This window comes from Anolis carolinensis, chromosome 6 (genome assembly GCF_035594765.1).
Source record: "Anolis carolinensis isolate JA03-04 chromosome 6, rAnoCar3.1.pri, whole genome shotgun sequence".
NCBI classification, from domain to species: domain Eukaryota; kingdom Metazoa; phylum Chordata; class Lepidosauria; order Squamata; family Dactyloidae; genus Anolis; species Anolis carolinensis.
Window position 1 is genome coordinate 79,494,162 of NC_085846.1, and position 24,044 is coordinate 79,518,205.

The following is a 24,044-nucleotide window of genomic DNA, read 5'->3' on the forward strand; positions in this document are numbered from 1 at the left end:
TGGCCCTCTAGATGTTGCTAAATTATACCTACCAGCATTCTTCATCTTTGGCTTTGTTGCGGCATCGGGAGACTACATAATTCCCACTCACTCCTGCTTCAACAACAATCCCTACTGCTTTCTTATTTCAGATTGCAGCTCTGCTTCTGAATTATTGAAGTCTCAGGCTGCAATACTGCATTTATACATACACTGAAACAGTCTTTGCATAATGTAATTCAAGAAAGTGTTTTAAATTTTAGAAACAGGATCTAAAATAGTGCATCTGGTAGTTTTATTGAACATCCTGGCTGGAAGGGAAGGAAGCTTTTGAGATGCACAGAACCAGAGACAAGCAATCTGTATTTTTAGCCCAAACACTAGCAAATTGTCTAGTGTCTCACAAGAATACTGTTGATGAGAGGAAAAGGTTATCAAACAAGATGATTTAAACCTCTGTTTTAAAAAAAACACACGCTTCTTATGCTTCAAACTTATTGTACCTTATGGTGCTGCACTCCATTTTGCTTATACAGTAAAGTCTCGCTTATCCAACGTAAACGGGCCAGTAGAACATTGGATAAGCGAATATGTTGGATAATAAGGAGAGATTAAGGAAAAGTCTATTAAACATCAAATTAGGTTATGATTTTACAAATTAAGCACCAAAACATAATGTTATACAACAAATTTGATAGAAAAAGTAGTTCAATACACAGTAATGCTATGTAGTAATTACTGTATTTACGAATTTAGCACCAAAATATCACGATATATTGAAAACATTGACTACAAAAATGCATTGGATAATCCAGAATGTTGGATAAGCGATTGTTGGGTAAGTGAGATTCTACTGTATCAGAAACATTAGGAGGCAGATTTTGGTTTATACAAATATTGTATATGTAGCTCACAGTGAGTATGAAATTTTGCAAACAGAAATACGCCACTGTTAAAACCATGTATTGAGACTGGTGGTGGATCTGGAAGGTTAAGAAAGGTTATTTGAGTTTGAAACAAAGCATACATAATTAAATTTCAGTTGTAGGCCAAGGACATGGGAATTGTATCATAAAACATTTTAATGTGAATACTTCTTCACATCCACAAAATGATAAAATTATTTACAATGTTTTTGTTTGCAGTTTGGTCACGTTTACATTAACTGTAGACATCTGTAGATGTTCTTCAGTGTAAATAGGTTATGCACTTTACTCAGGCATTGAATGGCAGACCGATTGCACATGTTCCTCCTTATGCAATGGGTCTCGCACAGTGTGCTGCGTCGTGGGTAAGCACTTCGTCTTTACATTCCCCTTTTTATTTATGGCTCAACAAGAACAAAAAAGAAACCCAGAACAACTGTAGCACTTTCAGAATTCAACACTGTCAAGTATCTGAACCACACAATTGGGTAAAATGTGTGCTTTTTTAAAAAGGGGGTCGGGGGGGGGGGGGTCAGATGTGCAACAATTAATCTATTTACCTCAGGACGACTGTAGAACTGCACTGCTCCTAAATCAAGGAAATTGTATCGTACACCTAGATTTTCCCCCCAAATCAAGGCACTTTTCTGAGCAATGACAAAAGCTCCTTCCCTTACCATAATAGCATATTTCCAGTCAAGAAGACCATTGTGTTTCTCTGTTTGGTGACAATGGTATTTTCTGCACACTGTTATTGAATCATGAACATTGTTTACACATATACAGCGTGTTTTAGCCAGCAGTATTGTCTCATGGTAGAACAATCCAATTGCCCTCACACACATTACATACATTCACAGTTTTCATGGATTGTAATTAGCTTTTCCAGTTGTGCTTTTGAAATTCCAGGATCTCCCCACCCCTCCCCTCCCCTAGTAAGTGCAAAGCAAAATGTCCTGTGCAGCTACAATGGTTGAAGAGTTATAAACTCCAAATAGTGAGAATTTTCTTTCATTCTCCATTTTCTTCAGCTGCCTTTTCAGGTATAGCTTCCAGGCTTCGACGAGGTTTTGAAGACTCTGAATTTTCCGATCCTGGCTTGTTCAGTCCACATGAAACAGTAGCATAGTGTATTTGCTTTAGGTTCTCCTGTGCCTCGTTTTTAGCATATTTGAGAAGATCCGCTTGGCCCTGTTAGGAACAAAAGAAGTCACAACTATCAATAATAAGACCATTTTCCAGTTCTGAAGTACTGTAAAACACTTCTTTCTCTTAATGAAGATGAAAACCAGAATACTTTGAGCAATGACACATGATGATATGGGACTTGAATTGTTTTTAATCTGAATAGTCAAATGAATTAAAGGCAAGAATCTTTCCCACCAAACGATTTTGGCAATGGAGCTCTGCTCTAGTTTTAGCATGTTGGGTGGAATCCAAGAACCACAGAAAGCATGACCAGTTTGCAACCAGTTATTTCAGTGTTCATATATAGGGCTTCTTCGTTATTTTCATTATTTTCAATCAGGCACAACCACCTCTGGACATACAACTGGAATACAGCTGGATTTTCTGAAAAAAGGGAACTGTGAATGTGGATGTACATGTACTTTAAAGCTCCTGCCTATTCTCTGTTGCTTTGTGCAGAATTCCATGTGTGGGCAGAAAAGCTTTGGTTTACATTCTAGACCTCTTTAAATAATCCAACCATGAAGCCGAATGATTTACGAGACAAGAATTACATCTCTGCGGGTCTTTCAGCAATCTCCATTTAGTTGTTAAGAGATTATTGAGACACCCCTTAACATTAGCAACTTCTATGAACTCAGGCAGCATGGCATCAAATCCCGCTTGAAAAGATAAGGACAATGACCCTAAAGGTGCAATGTTTTATCAAGCACAAGACTACAAACATGACAGAATTCAAGAACTGCATTTCCTTGATTATGTTGTGTTCACGTCGCAACCTGGACAATGTAAACATGGTCCAAAAAGGCACAGCAGTTTTTATAGAACTACAAAAGCTGTTAATCATTCACATTTCTATCTAATGGTAGATATCTTTTTCAGGTTGCCTATTGGCTTAGGGCAACTCCATGCATTTTCTTAAAGTAAGGAATACTGAGAGATTATTTTGCCAGTTCATTCCTCTGAAATATAACTAAAGCATGAGATTTTAATTGGTAACTACCCATTCTAGTACTAACCCAGGCTGATCCTGTTTAAGCTCCAAGATCAGACAGGATCTAGTGCCTTTAGAGTATTTTGATATGGATCTAATGATATACACATTTTTGTATAGATATAAGAGGACCACATTACTTTTGTTGAGTCACATAATTGGGAGGAGTAAAATTTTGTGTTTGGGAATTAATGTTTGTTCTGTATGAGAAAACATTAATCCGTGGAGCTTTGGCTCAAATAGCATCCTTGAGTCTTTCAAAATAATGTGGGTGTTTTGGGGGGAAAAAATCCCATAAACCAGAGGAAGTTCACAGAAAAAATTCTAGTTGTCACCAGATGACTCATATATACATTATCACAAATGTTGCCACAACCTTCAGTACTGTGCAAATTTATTTTAACTCTAGTTCACTTTGATTTCAGTTTATTTAGATCTTAGCCGATTTATGTTAGTTAAAACAAACTTAATGAAATGCAAACTATTCATTCTCGTCCTACTGAAAAAGAAAACTTAACTGAAACTACATCCCAAGATTTTAATATTACAGTAGAGTCTCACTTATCCAAGCTAAACAGGCCGGTAGAACCTTGGATAAACGAATATCTTGGACAATAAGGAGGGATTATGAAAAAGCCTATTAAACATCAAATTAGGTTATGATTTTACAAATTAAGCACCAAAACATCATGTTACACAACAAATTTGACAGAAAAAGTAGTTCAATACGCAGTAATGTTATGTTGTAATTACTGTATTTACGAATTTAGCACCAAAATATCACGATATATTGAAAACATTGACTACAAAAATGCCTTGGATAATCCAGAACCTTGGATAAGCGAGTCTTGGATAAATGAGACTCTACTGTAACTGAAATGTGTCTGTTCTTAAAGTTAGCTCTAACTGACAGAGATGGATATATGTATCTATTTCAGATGTGACTGTTTCATTTTCTGCTTTTTCTCAAGACTGTTTGTTGTATGATTCATTCTATTTTGTACTTATGACTGACCCGTCATTTCATGTATTTATTCATACTTGTTTCAAGCAGTAAGATATTGCATGCTGATCCAGAAATACATGAGAACAATAGAATTCTCCATACATAGGCTTAAGATAACAGAAATCTATGAGAAGTCTAAGGCACAGGCATAAGTAAGTTGAAACTTATGCAGTTCTGTAAGTAATACCAGACACTTTCCATTCCGTTATGATGAGATGCATTTAGTGCATTTATTAAAGCTGAACTCATTTTTATCCCAAGACTGCATTCTCTTGATCACAGTATGCAACTATAGGATCAGTCATAAACACACATTACATTGTACGTTTTGCCAATAAAGAACTTTTTTCCTTTGCAAGACCCACTGAAATTGTAGAATTTCAATTCATTTCAAAAGATTTTATGAAGGAGAGAATCCTAATATCATTGTTGCTATAGCTTTGTCTCAGTGGAAAACAGATTTTAGCCAAGATCCAAGTGTTGTTAAGGTTGATTTTCCTCTTCTTGCCTCTACAATGACTACAGCCCCACCTCACTATTTTGTTGCGATGGCCCTCACCATGGCCATTCAGTAGCTGAATCACAGGAACATGTGGCTATATCTCCCACGGGGGACACAGTCTGACGATGTCATGTGCTTAATCTCCAGAGGACTTGATAGATCTGGTCTGGTCAGATCTCCCCTGGAATACTGTGTCCAGTTTTGGTCACTATAATTCAAGAAAGATATTGATAAGCTGGAACATATCCAGAGATGGCAACTGAAATGCTCAAAGCTCTTGAAACCAAGCTTTAGGAGGAGGAACTTAAGGAGCAGGGTATGTTTAACTCAAAGAAGAAAATACTGAGAGATGACATACAGTAATAGTTTTCTTTAAATATCTGAACCCCCCACCGAGGAGATGATAGACTTTGGAGATTTTAAGCAGAAGTTAGCCTTTTCTGATCCCTTCCCATTCTAATATTCAATTATTCTTTATCTTGGCAGATGATATATTGAATCTTTCATCTGGCTATTCGGGTACAGTTCAGATACTTCTCTCATTCCTCCTGTTCTCTACCACCCATGAAAACGTTTGTGGGAGGACAGCTATCACAAAGAAATAGCACCTGGGATGGTTCTACCTAGAGTAGTTTTATGTTACATTCGGTGATGTGGGTTTTGACCATTTACAGTCATATTTTCCTTAGTATCTTTAGCTTTCTCCTCCCACATCTGAGAAATGCAGAGTCTGTCTGGGGGGTGGTGACGGCCGACAGGAAGCTCCAGCATGGACTGGTCCATGAGGTCACAAAGAGTCAGAAACGACTATGTGATTGAAGAAGAAGAAGTCAGCCTTCTGTGGCACAGATTTCTTCTCTCCCAATTTCACTCCCATGCAGCAAATTGGTAGATTTTTTAAAAACAAAAATTGTACCGAAATGGCCCTCACAAGATTCCTAGCCACTTCCTCTAGAACTCCCAAAACAGTCTTTGCTTGAAATCATAACTTAATTACTAATGGAAAGAAGGTATTCAGAAAGCAGAGAACTGCTGTGCAGCTTCTAGTCAATGGTTACCATTAGATAAAGTTTTATAGCACCCAGGTTCTGTTCCTAACACTATGGAAGCAAACTTTAATGGGAATTAATTTCAGAATATTTTTATGTGTCGCGCATAATGTTTTCTGAAATGTTGCTATTACATGAATTGTACCACAGGGTCTGGTATGTGTTCAACTTCATTTCCAGGGAAAGCATACTTGCAGTCAGTTTTCTCTTAGACGAATGCACACACATAATCAAGAACTTGGATCATGATCCATTTTAATTCAGATGCCAAGAGTTAATACTAGAGTTATATTCATATGCACCCAGGTCTCTAAATAATCCAAGCATGTTATAAGAATCTGTGTGCTGGTGCATACAACCCATCTGTGTGTCTATTTGTGTCCATTCGTTACATAACAGTCTAAATCATAAATAAATTGATATCTTATGTCATTCAAACTTATACTCTAGACTTGTTGCTGCAAAACAAGCTAGGAAACTTGTTCTTAAGCTAAGAACTAATCTTTGTAAAATATCCAATATACCAAGAATATGGGTTTAGACAACACAGCAATTTTGAAAATTTGGAAAAGTTTACCCACACATGGGAGAAGCTAAGCACATGTATGTAGAATGCATTCACTAGTATGAAAGCCACTTGGAATAAAATAAAATAAAGTAATGAATAAAATAAGATAGCTGCTTCTCAATAAGTTAGGATTTTTGGCTTATTAGTGCATGCAAACACCGGAAATTTGAATGCAAAAGACCCATTGGTTGTATTAATATATTTGGGGAGGGGATTAGAATGAGTGTTACAGTTCATGTACCAAATTTACTTCTGTAACAGGCCCTGCAATAAGCCTCTGAGTGGGAAGAAGGATACTGAGAGGAGGTGAGATGAAACTGCATTTTGGAAATAAACTGAAAGAAACCTTTCAACAGCATGTGGGAGAGAGAGAATGGCATGAATATTTTTGTCATTAAAATAGATCCCACAGTTTAGTGCAGAACAGAGTTACTCAACAAGCAAAGGGAACCTTTATCTGCTTGATGAATGATGGAATTATCTGGTAAGATATAAGGAGGCAGCTGCATTAATATTATCATCCTTCATTCTGCTGAATGAAAAACATCATAGAGACAAATGCAAACAGTTTTGCATTTTAATTGTATACTTCCATATGTGAGGGGGAATGCTTTGCTTATTGCATGATTTTGTATTCAGGCAAAATGAAAAATAAAAAAAGTTCTGTAGTTAAGCATGGGGAAATGGGAAGCAAACATATTAAGTTACTAAAAAAAGAAAATACATTAATTCATTAATCTTTTCTGTACAGCATTAAATGCTATTGATGAATTCTGAAAGAGTGGCAATCCACTTAATTTTCTCTTCTTAACTGCATTAATGTTAATACAGCTGCTTCTTTTCAGAGAAAGAAACAGATTTCTAATGGCTACAAGAAGTGTCTTTGGACTTCTTGCCACACAAACAAAAAATAGCGATCATGATTCCAGGCTTCTGTTCAGAACAACAAGAATACAATATTTAAAAAAGAACAGAATAACAATTAAACTTTGTTTTAATGAAGTAAAAATAAAAAATGCAACCATATTCAATTGCCTATTTAGCACTGCAATGTTTCTTTTCTTTTTAAAATTAAACTATTGAATTCATCTGGGGGGAATGGGGGGAAGAAGCACCCTTTGTTCAATATGAAAACCAGAATGTCATGTAGTATATAGAGCAGTGGTTTCCAACCAGTGGTCCTCAAGAACTAAAATACGGTTCACAGCCTCACTGTTACTACACTGTTGCGATGAGAATGACTGGTTTCACAAAACCCTCTGAGGCAATGGGGATGTCAGGAGGGGAGAGACTGACTACCCACGAAAGGCGTGACAATGAGCCTCCTGACTGCTGCTTCTCCTCCTCCCTCCCCCTGAGCGCATCTGGAAGTGGGAGCGCCTTGGTGTCTTCGCTTTTAGGCCTGTTCCTGGGGTTATTTGGGGTACCGATTCAGAAAATTGCATTGGAATGGATAGATCACATCAGCTCTAGATTATTAAATATGGTTTTCTGTTGGTGGGCAGATGGTGATTACTGGATGGCATATGTTCTGTGTCAGAAATTAGAGCTGATATGGTCTAGCCAATGCAATTTTCTGAATCAGCACCTCAAATAACCAAACCGAATCTAAAGTTGACCAAAGACTGATTTGTAACCCTTTTGGTACTATTGTTGGAGAGTGGTCCCTGGTGAAAGTGAACCCTGGTTAAAAAGAAAAAGGTTGGGAATCACTGATATACAGAATACTCATCTTAGGTTCTACATGATGTTTATAGGTTAACTTTGGATGTCACTATTTTAAGGTTGATAAGGCTGTTTGGAAAATAAATCTGTAGGGGTTTTTTGCCATCTTAACATTTTTTTTAATCTGTGCTTTTTATTCCTGTTCAAAATATGATGAAAATTCATGCAAAACTCCATTAGTATCTGGTGGAAACAGTCCAGAATGAACTGCTTCTGTAATTTCAGCACAAAAGGCAACATCCCTAATATTTCAATGGTTCATCAAATTCACTAGCAAAAACACATTTAGTATCACAGTGTAATCATCATCCTTGAGTAAAGAATTTTAAAAAGGGCATATTGTAGTTAAAGAGACGAAAATAATCTTAGACGGTATTACCTTTAAAATTGTAATATTCCAGGTGAAACTCTCAACTGCTTTTTGAAGTTTTCTCTCCTTTAAACCTTCCTTGGCTCCTATACTTTGTAGGTTTTCATGGAACTCCATTGCTGAGGGAAAGGAAAATATTTAAATCCTTCGAATCAATTTTAATTTCTCAGCTAGAGGATTATCTCCGAAAACAGTATTTCACATTTAAAGGAAAGACTTTTTTAAAGAATAAGAATAGATTTGAAAATATTATTTTTAAATAACTTGATCCTATTTTAGAATAAGGGATTCCATTCACCAAAACGATGAGTAAAGAAAAAACCCCTGAATATTCATTACCCTTATTGCCTGAAACTGGGTCCTTATTCCAATCCACATCCTGCTCCCACAACTGAAAATGCTACTGTTGAATCTAAGATTACTGCAGGATTTAAAAGAGGGCGCAACTGAGCATAGAATATTAAGCCATCGTAAACCAGGCTCTAAAACAATACAATTGTTTGATGACAATTAAGGACCATTATAGATGTTCTCAAAATGCATCTCCACCACTCATCGTTTCTCCATATGAAAAGAAAAGTATATTATCATGCCTTGTCCCAACTTGGAATTTGCCTAAGACATTTTTGAACTGTATGATGCAAATCTAGGCAAGTATGGTATTTGTAAAATTTATTAAAGACATACTCCACAAATTGGGGAGAACTAGCCCATGCAATATCTCGCTTACTCTCATTCCCTTTCTCTCTCTTTCTCTCTCTCACACATATACACACCTCTTACTTTCTGGTTTTGGAAATTTGATGTAACAAAAGTTTAGGATTCAACTTTTCGTAATAGCAACAGTGAGTACTTTGCAAAAGAAAAAGATTTTTTGAGTTCCACAAACTGGCCTTAAAATCATTATGCTCTATACTAGGTAAATGGGAAACCCATTACTTTCATATTTTTGACTACAATTATCACAATTCATGACCAACCTTGTGGGCTAGGATTTATGAAAACTGTAATATGAAACCTCTGGAGGATGTGAAATTACCTATGCCCGCCATATGTATTTCAGGTCCTTTCAACACTGCCCTATATCCCAGGATCTGATCCCAGATTATCTGCTTAAAACTAGATTATATGAGTCTCCACTACCAGATAATCTGGGATAAGAAAATAATCTGGGATCAGATCCTGGGATATAGGGGCAGTGTAGAAGGGGCATCAGTCACATTTTCAAAAGTCAGTATTTCAGACTTCAGGACCCAAATCCTATTTTGTTTGCTGTTAAAGGTATCAGTAAATATATTTATCTTTATTTATTCATAAGAAACAATACAGTCTCAGTCTCTCTCTCTCTCTCTCTCTCTATATATATATATATATATATATACACACACACACACACACACACACACACACACACACACACAAACATAACTATATAAACAATACAGTATGTATGTGTATACATACAGTATATATGTATGTATATGTGTGTGTGCGTGTGCCAGAAACATCGCTGGCCTCAGTCAAGTCATTTGTTTATGCAGATTGTTCCCACTACAATTGCACAATTCAGCATCTGTGGTTACATGCATGGAGACTCATTCAAATTGTCAAGGACAGCTCTGATTACTGAGCAGGGAAGAAAGCACAAAAAGAATAAAATCTAACACCATGCTTCAGATTTCTGCCCTGCCAGCAACTAACTGATATCATTGTTGGAGATCTCACTAGAACAGTCCAGATTTACCCCTAGCTGGTGAATGGAATTTCTGTGTGGTGGAAAATGTATGAGTACTTATAATTGTGTCCAAAATTGATAGATGATGAGACTCTACTTGATGCCATCCTGACCGAGACTATCAGTGTTAACTTCTAAAATACAATAATGTGCAGGGAGGACGGTGGAGGGGGAAAATAATATAAAAAGTAGATTTCTAGGAAGTAAATATAGTATGATCCAATTGAATACCCAGAAAATTAATGTATATTGAATGATACTGAATGACTATCTTTATCATGAGCATTTCGACCACTATGATACAATCGTCCCTCCACATTTGCAATTTTGACTTTTGAAGATTTGATTATTCATGGATTTGATTTAAAATGTTTTATCTAGGAATCTCTGGGTCATCCAGTATGACCGTATAGTCAACGTCCTCCAGTCATACCTAGAGATTTCTACAGAGAACACCTCTCTATGGTCTGCTTCCAGAAGAAGTTGACCAAAGTTGTATTAGAATACATAGACATTCCTAGTAAGATAGTCTCTCAGATAAAAATAGAAATTTCCTCATTTGTGATTTTTCACTTTCATGGGGATCCTATGTCACTAACCCTAGCAAATGTAGAGGGCTAACTGTATTCTGAAAAGAGGAAGGGGGGTATTTGAAGAACCATGTTTTCCTTTACAAAGAAGCCCATGCTTCAAGGTCTGCTGGGGAGGCCCTTCTCTCTGTATCATAATCCTCAGAGATACATCGAGTGGAAACACTGAGACTTTCTTCCTGAGAAGTAACACTGGCACCCTACATTCTTTTCACGCAAAGTTTGCTGTTTCGACAAGCGTTTGAAGAGTGACTGTATAAGGCCCATTTCCTCTAAATAATATGCCGGATCCTGTTAACTGTTGTGCTGGGTGTCTGTGTGTGATATATGTTTCGATCTGGATTTAATTTTTTGTTGTTTAATGTTATTTTAATTTTTGCATTCTCTGAATTTGTAACTATGTTGTTTTTTTTTAACTTGTGGCAAGCTCTAGGGGAAAGGTGCTATAGTAGTAATAGTAGTAGTCATAGTAGTAGCTTCATGATTTGAAAATTAAGGGTGTTTTATACAAGGTTTTCTGCAGTAGGAGTTGATTATACACACACACATACAGTGTTCCCTCACTACTTTGCGGTTCACTTTTCGCGGATTCGCTGCTTTGCAGTTTTTCAATAAACTCTAAAAGACTATTATAAATCATAAAAATGACAATTTACTGCCTAAGGAAGGGAGGAAGGAGAAGCCAAAGGGAGAGAAAAGGAGCCCAAGCGGCAACGGGAGGAGAAAGAGGCGATTTATCAACACACGGTTGGTTGATAAAGACTTAAAATAATGTATAACTACTAAAATAATGTATAAATATTAAAATAAATAGTGTCCCTACTTTGCGGATTTTCACTTACTGTGGGTGGTCCTGGAACCTAACCCTCATGATAAGTGAGGGAACACTGTATACATAGTGTGTTTGTGTGTTTGTGTGTGCGAGAGAGAGAGAGACAGAGACAAACAAAGAATGAATAGAGGAAGGAAAGGAGAGAACATTATTTCATTTTCATGATGACCTCAACTGTGGCATCACAATTTATAGAATTTACCTCCCATGGAGTATTTGCAGGCACTGTCTCCTTGGAACTAAAAATCTAACTGTTTTGTCCAGCCCTTTCAGTTTTTCTGTCATTGTTTGCTCTGTATTTTTTTAAATTGCTATGGAAACTATTGCTTTTAGCCTGCATTCTGACTTTAGGCTAGTGTACTGTTTTCATTATTGTAAATCACTCTGAAAATCCAAAAAAATAACTTAAATCAAACCAAAAACGAGTGATGCATGATTCATCCTACAATGCATGTGTTCCATGATTCATCCCCCAGATACTTTCCCTCAACACATGGAAACAAAGGTTACTATTCTTTTGTGTCACTCGTCTTACACTACAACTCTACATGGCTATTTAAAAATGAAGTCCCACTTAATTTCATGCGAGTGGGTAGGACTCCAGCTATAACACTTCATTAATTCCAAATTAAAAAATCATCTGCATGGTAACTTCAGGACCCATTTTATTTAATATGTTGAATTCTTTTCACAGCTCACAAGAAAATGTCACTATGTAACAGTTTTCGAGAACACTGATAACGAATCATCTCTCATCAAAATGCAGATTTGCTAAAACTAATCATAGTAGCACATTTAGGCACTTGATGCCATTTTTAAAGTTAAAAGTTCAAATGCAGTATTAGTCCTCACAGTTGTCACAATGAATGCATTTACTCTAGCCTATTTTCTTTATGAATTCACAGAAATATGAAAAAGAATACTCAACTTGATAAAGGTAGACTACCACTATGTACCTGCTTACGTGTACATTAGTACAAGTACCTTTTATTCATTAGCCTATAGGCCGTATCAAAACATTTAACACATAGACATACATATAACATACAACCCACTGTACAAAAGAAGTTAAAATAAGTAAGCTGTTAACAAGATCTCGTTCAGGTCAAATATCTGCATCACCTTTACAGTTTACCCCAATTGTGTACATTAGTGAGTAACTCCAACAAACTAGGTTGGCCTAACATTTGATTAAATGTTCTAATATTCCTATCAAATGAATATTTATTCTGCTGAACATCACTTTAGCACAGCAGGAAAGAAAACATATAATATAAGCTAAGCTGATGGAGCTCAAATAGAAGACACAAGTAAGCCTTTCGTTGTTTCTTATCCCAACTTTTGCCCAGTATGGGACACCAGATGGCTCACAATATGAATTAAAACAATATAGAGCTAAAATAAAATTTTCAAAGAATTAAACAAACTAAGAGGTTTGCCAACTATTACTTTAAAACAGCTTTAAAAAGCTATTAAAATAATAAAAATACAATACCCTTGAATTAAAAGACTTTCTGCATCACATCGCTAATACTGAATAAACAGAAGGACTTAATCTGTTGGCAGAAAGAGAGCAGGAAAGGCAACCTTGATTTCTATGGCTCCCACAACCTCTGAGCAACCACAGAGAAGGCTCTTTCCAATGTTCCGGCCTAGTGTGACCATGATAGTGATAAGATCAAGATACGCTCATATTGGAAGATGTGGTATTCCAGTCTGGATCCTGCATTTATCCCAATGCAGCTCAGCCACTGGTCTGTTAGTTTGCTAATGAATTCACTGGCCAAAAACATTATAATAGGACAAAATTAGAAATTAACTCTAGAAATCTAAAGCAAAAACGATAACATGGCCCAACTGGGGAAAACATTATTGTTGTCTTGGTTTTTAGGCCTCTTCCTGGGGTTATTTGGGGCGCTGATTCAAAAAACTGCATTGGATAGACCACAACAGCTCTGGTTTCTTAGATATAGTTTTCATGATTTACTATGGGCGAGCAGATGGAAGATGGTATATGGCATATGTTCTGTATCTCAAAATAAGAGCTGATAGGGAGAAACTGGTGCCTTTTTTTGGAATCAGAAGGTCAAATATACCCACAAGCAGGTCTAACATTTGAGGCACCAAAACGTGTGTTGGCCAGTGATCAGTTCTGGAATGGAACATGTTTGATGCAGCATTTCATTTTGCAAGCACATCTTTTTCTACAAATCATCTCCTTACTTTGATGCTCTTGCTCCCTGAACTACAGTTCCTCTTGATTCTTGTTTGCTGATTTGTTTATCATTCAAAACTGTGCTAGCAGAAATTGTTAACAGGTATCTGCTGATGAAAATGTATTTCTTTTAAACAATGCAACCCAACTGAGCAAACACAGGTTCGTACATTAATTTATACCGACCGAATGGGAGAGCAGAATTACCTAGGTCTACTTTCTGCTAGCGAAACAAGGTGCCAATTAGTGACAGGTCTTTTGTTTTACAACACAGGGACTTAAACATAACTGTTTGCCATTTGAAACAGGAAAATAAAAGAAACCCAGTCTCCTACAGTGGATGACAAAGATCTTGTTTTCCTGATCACAGCATCTTTGGTAATGCCAGCACAGTGCTGAGAAAGGCAAAACTGACACAAGGCAAACATGATAAATTACACCAAGAAGCAGACTTTGAGGGCTGCCACTTGGTTAGAGAGGTATCGCAGCAGGAAGCAAAAAAGGATGACAACAGTTGATAAAATTGGATGAATGAGGGGGAGGGAAAGACATTAATTTGTTTTAAACAGAAAGATTTTGTCTAATGCAGAGCAGACAAATAACAACAACAATAACCACATAGAAGGCTTTCTGGTCAATGGCCTTTGCATGTAATTTTTAGCCTGGTATTGATTATTTCAGTTTTACATTTGGCATTACAAGTATTCTTCATATTTCAAATAGAAAGATGTAAGTATACATTATATACAGGCAGTCCCCAGGTTATGAACAAGATAAGTTCTGTAGATTTGTTCTGAAGTTGAATTTGAATGGAAATTGGGACATATACATTTTTTAATTGTAACTCCATCCATCCATCCATCTATTCTAGCTTTGGATAGCATTGGGAAGGGTTAACACCCCTGTAGCGTTTGTTTTGCTGTCTGTGCCTCTGTTCAGAAGATTTGCCCTCACTTTCTGTCCCTGTCATTATTGGATTTTGAAAAATTTGGCTTGTTGTGGAAGCAATAGCAATAAATAATAAAGCTTCAGTTGAGACATCTTTTCCCCATGACAACTCTTCCAGGACTGAATTTCCTTTCTGAGGGGTAGATTTCTCTCACTTCCTGTTGTCTCACCCCTGTTCTTAATGATGAATCATTTGTAAGTAGGATGTTTGTAACTTGGGGACCTGTACATACAAATTTACAAACAAACATACATACTTTTATTTGTCTGAGTCTGTGCACGTAATGTTAAGCCACCCATTCATTTGTAACTTGAGACATTACAAATAATCATTGTGCTGCTTCCTATGTCAAACAAAATGAATATAATAATAATAATAACTTTATTTGTGTACCCCGCTTTTCTCTCCCCAAAGGGACTCGGGGCGACTTACATGGGGATGAGCCCGATCAACATCATTAAAATATAACACACTAAAATACATAGACAATAGAAAAACGAAGTTTCTGATCAGGCTCCTTAAGAAAAAAATGTACTGATTTTCTCCAACAAACAAGTAACAAATGTATGCTTATTGCTGGGATAGAATCCTAAATCATCACCAAGAAGGGAAAGTCATATAGAGAGTTGATAGGAAATATCTATATTTTGTGTTATATTCAGCTTAATGTTGTCTCTCTTGATATAGCTGCTATCTTCTCAATACTGTGACTACTCAGGCAGTTTGAGTACTATGTATATTACTACGGTTTTACAAGGCTGTTTATTTAACAAGCTTTTTCTCTACAATATGCTATCAAATATTCATGGTAATGGATGAAACTATATATGGTAGTAACCAGTCTTTGTGTTAAACAGATATACAACCTATATTGCTCAAAACAACAGCAATAATGAATTTTAGTTTCAAGCAGCATCTTGTACTTGAGAAATAAGAGCTTTAGTTCAGGAACCGAAAAGTTCCCATCTGTGCTTTATCAATGATGAAGTACAGCTACAGTTCTGTGATTTTTGATAGATAAATAGGCCCTATTTTCTATTATCTTTCTTTCCCCTTGTGAATACTTTAAATCAATTTTTTCATCAAACCACACAAAGGAAATTCTAGCTCCTGTGAATACAAGGTAGAACATTAAAAAAATCAACAGAACTCAATTTTTAAAAATAGTATTTCTTTGTTGGAAAAAGCCATCTATGATTTATTTACTGCTACTTATTATTGGAATTCAAGGGAAGTGACAGATAAGGTAATTTACCCTGACAGCCACAGCAATTTTTCTGAGTACCATAATAGCCAAAGTGTAGCCAGGTTTTGAAATGGACATCATTGTTCACACTGAAAGCTAGTAAGTTAGAGAGAGAAACACTCTACCTGACATACAAGCTTTCTCCATAGACATAATAATGAAATCTTGCATCTTTTTCTTCCAAAATTTTAGCAAGGCTAATTAATTAATTATTAGTCACTTCAGCGAAAGATTTGGTTAATTGATAGAGCTTGTCCCAACAGATCTTCTTTCTCAGCTAATTAAAGAGACTATAATTTTTCTAACTGTTGACAGGCTATAAGGTTATAGATTTATTCTGAATTCACAAGTTAACAATTTGTGGACAAATGACACATAGTACAAAAACGCTTTTATATAAGCTTGTATGCAAATCAGGAGATAAATATTTGTGTCTATGAGTACATGCTCATGTATAAGTCAACCCCATGTACTACTTGAGGACAAGCTTTACAGCCAAAATTATAGATTTCTATATGAACCATGGATGAGTCAAGAGTCATTCGATGGAGAGGGGAAAGCAGCAATGCTGCCACAGGGGGAGCAGCCGCCTCTAGCCATCACTACCATTTCCCCCTTCAAGCATCAAAAAGTCCAGAAATGTCAGAAGGGGTTGGCATGTTAGGTTCTCCTTGGCCAAAGTTCTTGCCTTTTGTCACTCTACTCAGAGAAAGGGATGGTTCCTTTTTGATAGGAATGAAGGTACAGTACTCACACTGACATGTAGATAAGTCAACTCAGGATTTTTGGCTACCATTTCTAGATTTATACATGAGTATATATAGCCCCGGTAGTGAAGTGTGTTAAAGCACTGAGCTGCTGAACTTGCAGACCGAAAGGTCCCAGTTTCAAATCCCGGGAGCGACGTGAGCAGCCGCTGTTAGCCCCAGCTCCTGCCAACCTAGCAGTTCGAAAACATGCCAATGTGAGTAGATCAATAGGTACTCCGGCGGGAAGATAACGGCGGGAAGATAACGGCGTTCCATGCAGTCATGCCTGCCACATGACCTTGGAGGTGTCTACAGACAATGCCGGCTCTTCGGCTTAGAATGGAGATGAGCATCAACCCCCAGAGTCAGACATGACTGGACTTAACGTCAGGGGAAACCTTTACCTTTATGATATATGATATGTTTTTAATGATTTTAATAATTTTACGGTACAGTAGAGTCTCTCTTATCCAAGCTAAACGGGCCGGCAGAAGCTTGGATAAGCGAACATCTTGGATAATAAGGAGGGATTAAGGAAAAGCCTATTAAACATCAAATTAGGTTATGATTTTACAAATTAAGCACCAAAACATCATGTTATACAACAAATTTGACAGAAAAAGTAGTTCAATACACGGTAATGTTATGTTGTAATTACTGTATTTACGAATTTAGCACCAAAATATTACGATATATTGAAAACATTGTCTTCAAAAATGGCTTGGATAATCCAGAGGCTTGGATAAGCGAGGCTTGGATAAGTGAGACTCTACTGTATTTACATGTTTTTTTATTTGTCTTAAGTATATGATATATTGTGTTTTATTTGAATGTGTATGCGGAATTGAATATTGCTATGTTGTGAGCCGCTCTGAGTTCCCCGTGGGGTGAGAGAGAGCAGGATATAAATACAGTAAATAAATAAACATGTTCCCTGTAATGAACCTGAATAAGTTTAACAGATTTTCTTGGTGTGCTGATGCATTCACTAGCTGTAAGCTAGGGTCAGTAGGGCCATATGTCAGCTCTGTAGAAGAGTGTTTTCCAAACTGTTCCACAGAACCCTAGGGTTCTGTGAAAGCATCATAGGGGTACCACAAAAATCTTTTAAAACTTTTCTAAAAGTCCATGCCAGACTATGAAGATCTTATTGAAATTCAACGTACAGTACCTCTGTTTTAAAAACCAAATTTGGAACTCTTTATTTTCAAACCTATATTATACAAAACACTTGGACAAGAGGCGTAGCTCAAAAACCTAAGAGCTTTGTAGGTTCACAGTGCTTAGGGTTCGGGGGGGGGGGGGTAGTTTTCTGAAGAGTTCCATCACCAAAAAGGTTTGGGAACAACTGCCCTAGAACATTGCTGCTAATATAGCTTAAGATCTAACAGAATCTAGCAGAACGTAAATTATTGTTCATTATTATTGTTATTAACTTCATATTTTACAACACTAATGCAACAACACATCATATGGTATACATTCCCCTTTCGTACCAGACCACAGTCCTTTTTAGCATGGGAGTGTGACACTTTTCTAGCTACCATAAGAAAAATGTGCTGAGCCCAAGATTCCTTGCCCTATTTATACTCTTTTCAATGCCAGAAGGGTGTTGAAGGGCAGTTTCTGCTACCTTCATGTCTACCAAACACTGCAGAGGTTATGACTTTTATAGTATAATCACCAGGTCTGTTGCTGTTTCTGGAGTTATGAGCTGTTTGATCAGCCTAGGTTACGGTGATGATATCTCTGGTCAATCTAAATAATATCTTATTATTATACACAAGGTTAAGCACAGCTTACAAGCTAAAACAGAGGCGATGAGGTAAGATGGCATTGGCTAGTAGCCCCTGAGTAAAAAGTCATGAAGACAGCTGTGTAGAATTATCTTATGCCTCAAAGGCCGCAGCAATCCTTATTTTAATTCTGGCCACTCTCCATCTGAAATAAGTGACCTTGGAAATTTTAAGTGGGGCTAAAACCTAAAATATCTATCATACTCCTCCCATATAAACGTAAGGAAATGTTGGTCCTAAGCATAGGATTAAACAGAAGTTTGTTCTTATTAAAGTCAGTGTTTCATTCTTATCTTAATGGGATTAGAAATTTAAGTATTGTGTTTAGAATAAATATATCCGAAATTTGTCATCCAGTTTCTCTGTAAACTTTTATAAAGAAGGAAATCTTGGCCTTACTTAAAAGTAGCTCGGAAATCATTGAGCAACATTATCGCATGCAGAATAAACACAGGAAAAAGTACACACAAGGGAGTTAATACGCACACCAAAGTCACTTATTAATACAAATATTTGAATATTTGCATTTTTTTATTTGAACTCTCTATTCTAATGGCTTATTAAATGAGGGTCAAAACAGCAGAACAAATCAGACTTCGCATATACACCCAATTCAAGCACTAAATTGAACATTTCAGCATTTCTGTATGCAGTCCAAATGTCCATGTGCAATGCTATTGGAATCAGTAATTTGCCATATAGCTTAGTGTAACAAGTGGGCACAAAATAGTGTAGGCACAGACATCTTAACAGGGGAAGCAGATAAGCTAAATGTAGAAGTAGTTCAGCTACTTTAAGACATGTGCATGTTGTATGCCTTCAAGTCATTTCCAATTTATGGTGGTCAAAAGCAACTCTATCATGGGGTTTCTCGACAAAATTTGTTCAGAGGAGGTTTGCCCTTGCCATCTTCTGAAGCTGATAGTGTGGCATACTCAAGGTCTGTTTTAAGTGTGTCTCTCTTTTAAGACATAATGAAGACATTATAAATCACAGTAGCCATGTGTAGTAGTGTCTAGTACAGGGGTGGACAACTTACAGTAGTCAGGGACTGCATTTTTGTGATATTTACCTTCCAGTTGTTCTTCAATATACCGTACATACTCAAGTATAAGCCAAATAAAATGTAAGCCAGGGCACCTAATTTTACCACAAAAACACTGGGAAAACTCATTGACTCGAGTATAATACAAGGGTGGGAAATGCAGCAGCTACTGGTAAAATTCAAAAATAAAAATAGATACCAATAGAATTACATTAATTGAGGCATCAGTAGGTTAAATGTTTTTGAATATTTACATAAAACTGTAATTTAAGATAATAATAATACTTTAATAAGATAAGACTGTCCAACTCTGATTACCTACATACTCGAGTATAAGCCGACCCGAATATAAGCCGTCCAGGACCCTCACTCTAAAAAAAGGGCTGAAAAATTCGGTTTGTACTCAAGTATATATAGTATGCTAATTCTGTCCAATTTTAAGCATCACCTGCCCTTTTTATCCAAAAAGGAATATTTTAAACAGTAAGAGATGGGTATTATTATCATCATTATTATTTTCAAAACTAAAAATAATATTGTTAAAAAGCAGGGATACTTAGGAGTCCTTTGGGGCCTGAAGCTATGCTTTCCTCACTCCTTCTCTCCAAGCTTCCAGTTAAATGCCAGAAAAATTTCACTGGCTTAAATAAAATGCAACACAATGAAAAACACCCCTCTCAAATACAGAGTTGCACTTTGTTTAGCTAAGATAACATATGGTTCCACTGGTATTTTTCTACTACAACCTAGACATATTTACTCTGAAGAAAACCAACTGAATGCATTTCAGTTGTAGCTTTTCACTTTTCTATCACAGGACATGGTATAATATATTGCATATAGAAATGATATGTTTACACTGACTATGGAAATTCTTATTGTACTATATTGTATTATCTTGTAACATATTGTTCTTTGCTATGGCTTTCTGCTAAAGGAATAAAAATTGAATTAAGTGCAAAATAATTTCCTCATAGATAAGGCATTGTATAGATGCAGCCTTAAAAGAGGGGGACAAGAGCTCAAGTTTATCTCAAATGAACATATGTAAATATTTTGATTTTTTTAACTTCATGTACTTGACTTAGTTGCAAAATATATTTCTCCATGGTCACCTCTTTAGTTCTAAGAATATTCACCATCTCTGCCAAGCAAGTATTACTTTGTGCACTGCAAACAGAGCAAGGAAAATTAAGAATAAATTAAGCAACCTATAATGTGACACCTTTTGGCTCTCAATGCACACTACCATATAAGTGATGTCCAAATGGCATACATCCATCCTAATTTTTTAAAAAACACGGTGTGCTGGCATGGTTTCTCTATATCAGAGTAAAATAAAAGATGTAAATAATTGAGGAGTCTATATATTATGCATTATAAATATTATGTATGTGATTTAAGACACTATGAAACTTTCTGTTGTCAGGAGGGAACTGCTTATTTGATTTTCATCTCAGTTAACACTTCTTGAGTTTGGCATTGGCAGACTGAGAGAGCCTTGTTCTTATCCCAGTTAAACTAATTTGTGACCTTTGGCAAGCTACCTCCTTTCTAAATGTTTCATTCAGCCAGCAACTAAGCTTATATCCACTTTGACATGAAATTAAAGATTAAAAGAATGGAGTAGCTACACAACAGTTACAGGTGTACTTGCCATGTAATCTGCCCTTTTCATATAATTCTCAGATCTTTTAAAAATGCAAACCCCCAAAGCAATTCATCTCTTGAATCTGGGAGATTATGCAAAATCTTGTAATAGAATATTTCAGCTGGTTTATGGAATATACTAAAATATAATACATATACACAAAATAGATTAAAGTAGAACAGTTAATATTTATATTTGCATTTTTAAATAGATATGTGTTCTTACCTGCCTTTTGGCACTGGACTATTTTTTCATATACATTATCTGCATTTTCTATCAGAGTCTTGATACTGTGAATCATCTGCAAAAAAGAGAGCAACTAGTTTAAATAACCAAACAAATGTGTAAAACTATTTATTGTATTATGATGTACTGGTAGTGATCCTACCAGTTGTGTAAGCCGCCCTGAGTCCCCTCGGGGAGAAGGGCGGGGTAGAAATATTGGAAATAAATAAATAATAATAAATAAAACTAGGACTCAAGACCGCTAGCATACTGAGCCCCATGTTTGCATAATGTGGAAGCAGCTCTCCGGTGTCTCAAGCAGAAATGATCTTTCCCTACATAAAATCTTTTCTGAATTTAAGATGTCAGAGGTTTCCTGAAGGCAAAGCATGAATGCTACCACTGGGTTATGGCTTTGTCCTAATAACCTCAATGTAACATTCTCAGAAAAGCTATGTTGATGGTACTGTTGCATATAGTTATAATATACCGCCAAATTCTGCTGTAGTGGAAAGAGGGGTTTTCATCTGGAATTACTTCCAACGATCTTAGAAAAAGTAGCAAGATCCAACATTCATTAGTTCCATTCAAGTCCTTCACATCTCAAAGACTGAACATATGTGAAATCTTTTCAGGGGAGCCTTCGGATCTCCCAATTTGCTGGATTCCTCCCTAAATCATTGAAGGTCTCAGGGAAGGGCCAAAGAAGCAGAAATGTTTCGTTTTAGCCTTCCTATTTTGATCAGGTGATGGGGAGGGGGCATTAAAAACTGTACTTTAATGGTATTGTTTCATTATTTGGGTGGAGACCAAAAGTGGGCCCTAGACAGAGAAGGATAGTCTATTTTATGGGGGGAGGGGGGTTTAGTTTGAAGGAGTAAAACCATTTCCCCCTGTTTTCCTGTTATTTTCCCCCATCCATGTTACCATTGTGGAAACAACCCTCGAGTATGAAATGGGAAATGGGGAGAGAGGATAACCAATGAAAATGTGGGGGGAATAGTTTTCCTCCTTTAACTCATACCCCCCCCTCCGCCCCAGTAAAATGGTCTTGGCTTCTCTCCAGCACCCCTTTGTGGCCTCCACCCAGATAATAGGAAAGTACCACTTCAACTTATTCAAATTATTGTTAGTTAGATTCCATGCTCCTAGTTAATATTATGTCAAAACTTGATGGGTAAGGGCATATTTTGCCTCAACTAGACCTGCATTTCAATCCTTTATGACTGGTTAATGTCACCAAGGTGACATATTATAAGGTAATGACCAAGAGATTCTCTTGTTTCTCTCACCTTGACCTATGGATGGCTGGAGAACTAGTGAAAAAGAGACATTTTCGCCCTCATACATCAGAAATAAAAAAGTCATTTTAATTATCTCTCTCTCCCACTCTTAATGTTGCTTTTATTTCATCTCCCACATATGATGAGCTATTTTGAAGTGAAAGTTTTGTTTGAAGAGGTAAGTAGACTACTTAAAATCTTTAGACTTTAGAATTCTTTCATGGACATATTCACTGACTGAAAGAATAACCTCCCTTCTGATTTCTCTATCTTCTTCCTCATTCCTGAAGCAAGTCCACCAGGAATACTCACATTAGAAAGAAATGATAAGGTATTCTTAGAATCAATTCTCACTTTTCTCTTTTAATTGGTCCATAAGATAGGATAATTTTCTCTCTGTCCTCCCCCTCCTCAGTATTCCATGCTGTTGCTACCTACATCCAGAACAAAAACTCTTCTATCTGACTTACTCCTCCTTCCTACAATTTTCCTTTTTACCCCTCCACCCCATAGCCCTTTAATTTTCTCCTAATAGCTTTGTTTACAATTTCCACCATGTTCTACCAAGCCATCCATGGTTTTGAATTTTCTTGTTATTCCATTTGTCTAACTCTCTGGTTCTTTTATGAAGTCTCTTCTAAAAGCTCCCCCAAAGCAGTACAAAAGGAGTTTCACAGCACTTTAAAGTCTAATTAGTTTATTTCAACATAAGCTCTTGTGGACTACCGCCTACTTCTTCAGATGCATGAAGTACATCCTTAGCAGATAGGTATTTTTACAAATGTGAGGGTGGGAACAACAGCTTAATGTTATAAAAATGCAGGATATGCCCACATGGTGATGGCATGACAAGTACCGGTGCAATGGTACTTGAAAGTCTTTATCTTATAGCTACAGTATGTGCCTTTAAGACACAATTTTTTCATATATATTTTTAAGGACTGAATACTTAGAGGGGGTTCATGGGACAGTAGAGATTTTACTACAGAAGGGAAGAACATTTATAATGTGAGCTGATTTTGTATGGTCTAGGACTAGGTGCAGAATCAAGGTATCAATTTGTGATACACACATAGCCCTGTCTCAATTTCTGATTTCTCACAAGATGTAAAGGGTCATTCACATAACATCTAGTAGGCTGGCACAACTCTTTAACACCCGCCTAATTTACACTGTTTCTTGTTGTTGTTGTTGTTGTTGTTGTTGTTGTTGTTGTTGTTGTTGTTGTTGTGTGCCTTCAGGTCATTTAAGACTTAGTTTGACTCTATCACAAGGTTTTCTTATCAAGATTTGTTCGGAGAGTTGCCTTTGCATCCCTGTAGTGCTGAGAATGTGTGACTTGCCCAAGGCCACTCAGTGGATTTCCATGGCTGAACGGGGATTCAAAATCTGGTCTTCAGAGTTGAAGTCCAATGCTCAAA

At 36.6% G+C, this 24,044-nt stretch overlaps 1 protein-coding gene across 4 annotated transcripts in view; it reads right to left on the reverse strand.

The window, feature by feature from the left end:
- Window positions 1-1,043: 1,043 nt before the first annotated feature.
- Window positions 1,044-24,044, reverse strand: part of plcl2 (phospholipase C like 2) — a 149,362-nt gene continuing 126,361 nt past the window's right edge. For all 4 annotated transcript variants that reach the window (XM_008112732.3, XM_008112733.3, XM_008112731.3 and 1 more), the window contains exons 5-7: window positions 21,341-21,416; window positions 8,317-8,426; window positions 1,044-2,096 (exon numbers count right to left, since the gene is read on the reverse strand). In XM_008112732.3, the coding sequence (XP_008110939.2) occupies window positions 1,917-2,096; window positions 8,317-8,426; window positions 21,341-21,416 (366 nt within the window). In that variant the 3' untranslated portion in view covers window positions 1,044-1,916. The remainder of the gene's footprint in view (window positions 2,097-8,316; window positions 8,427-21,340; window positions 21,417-24,044) is intronic.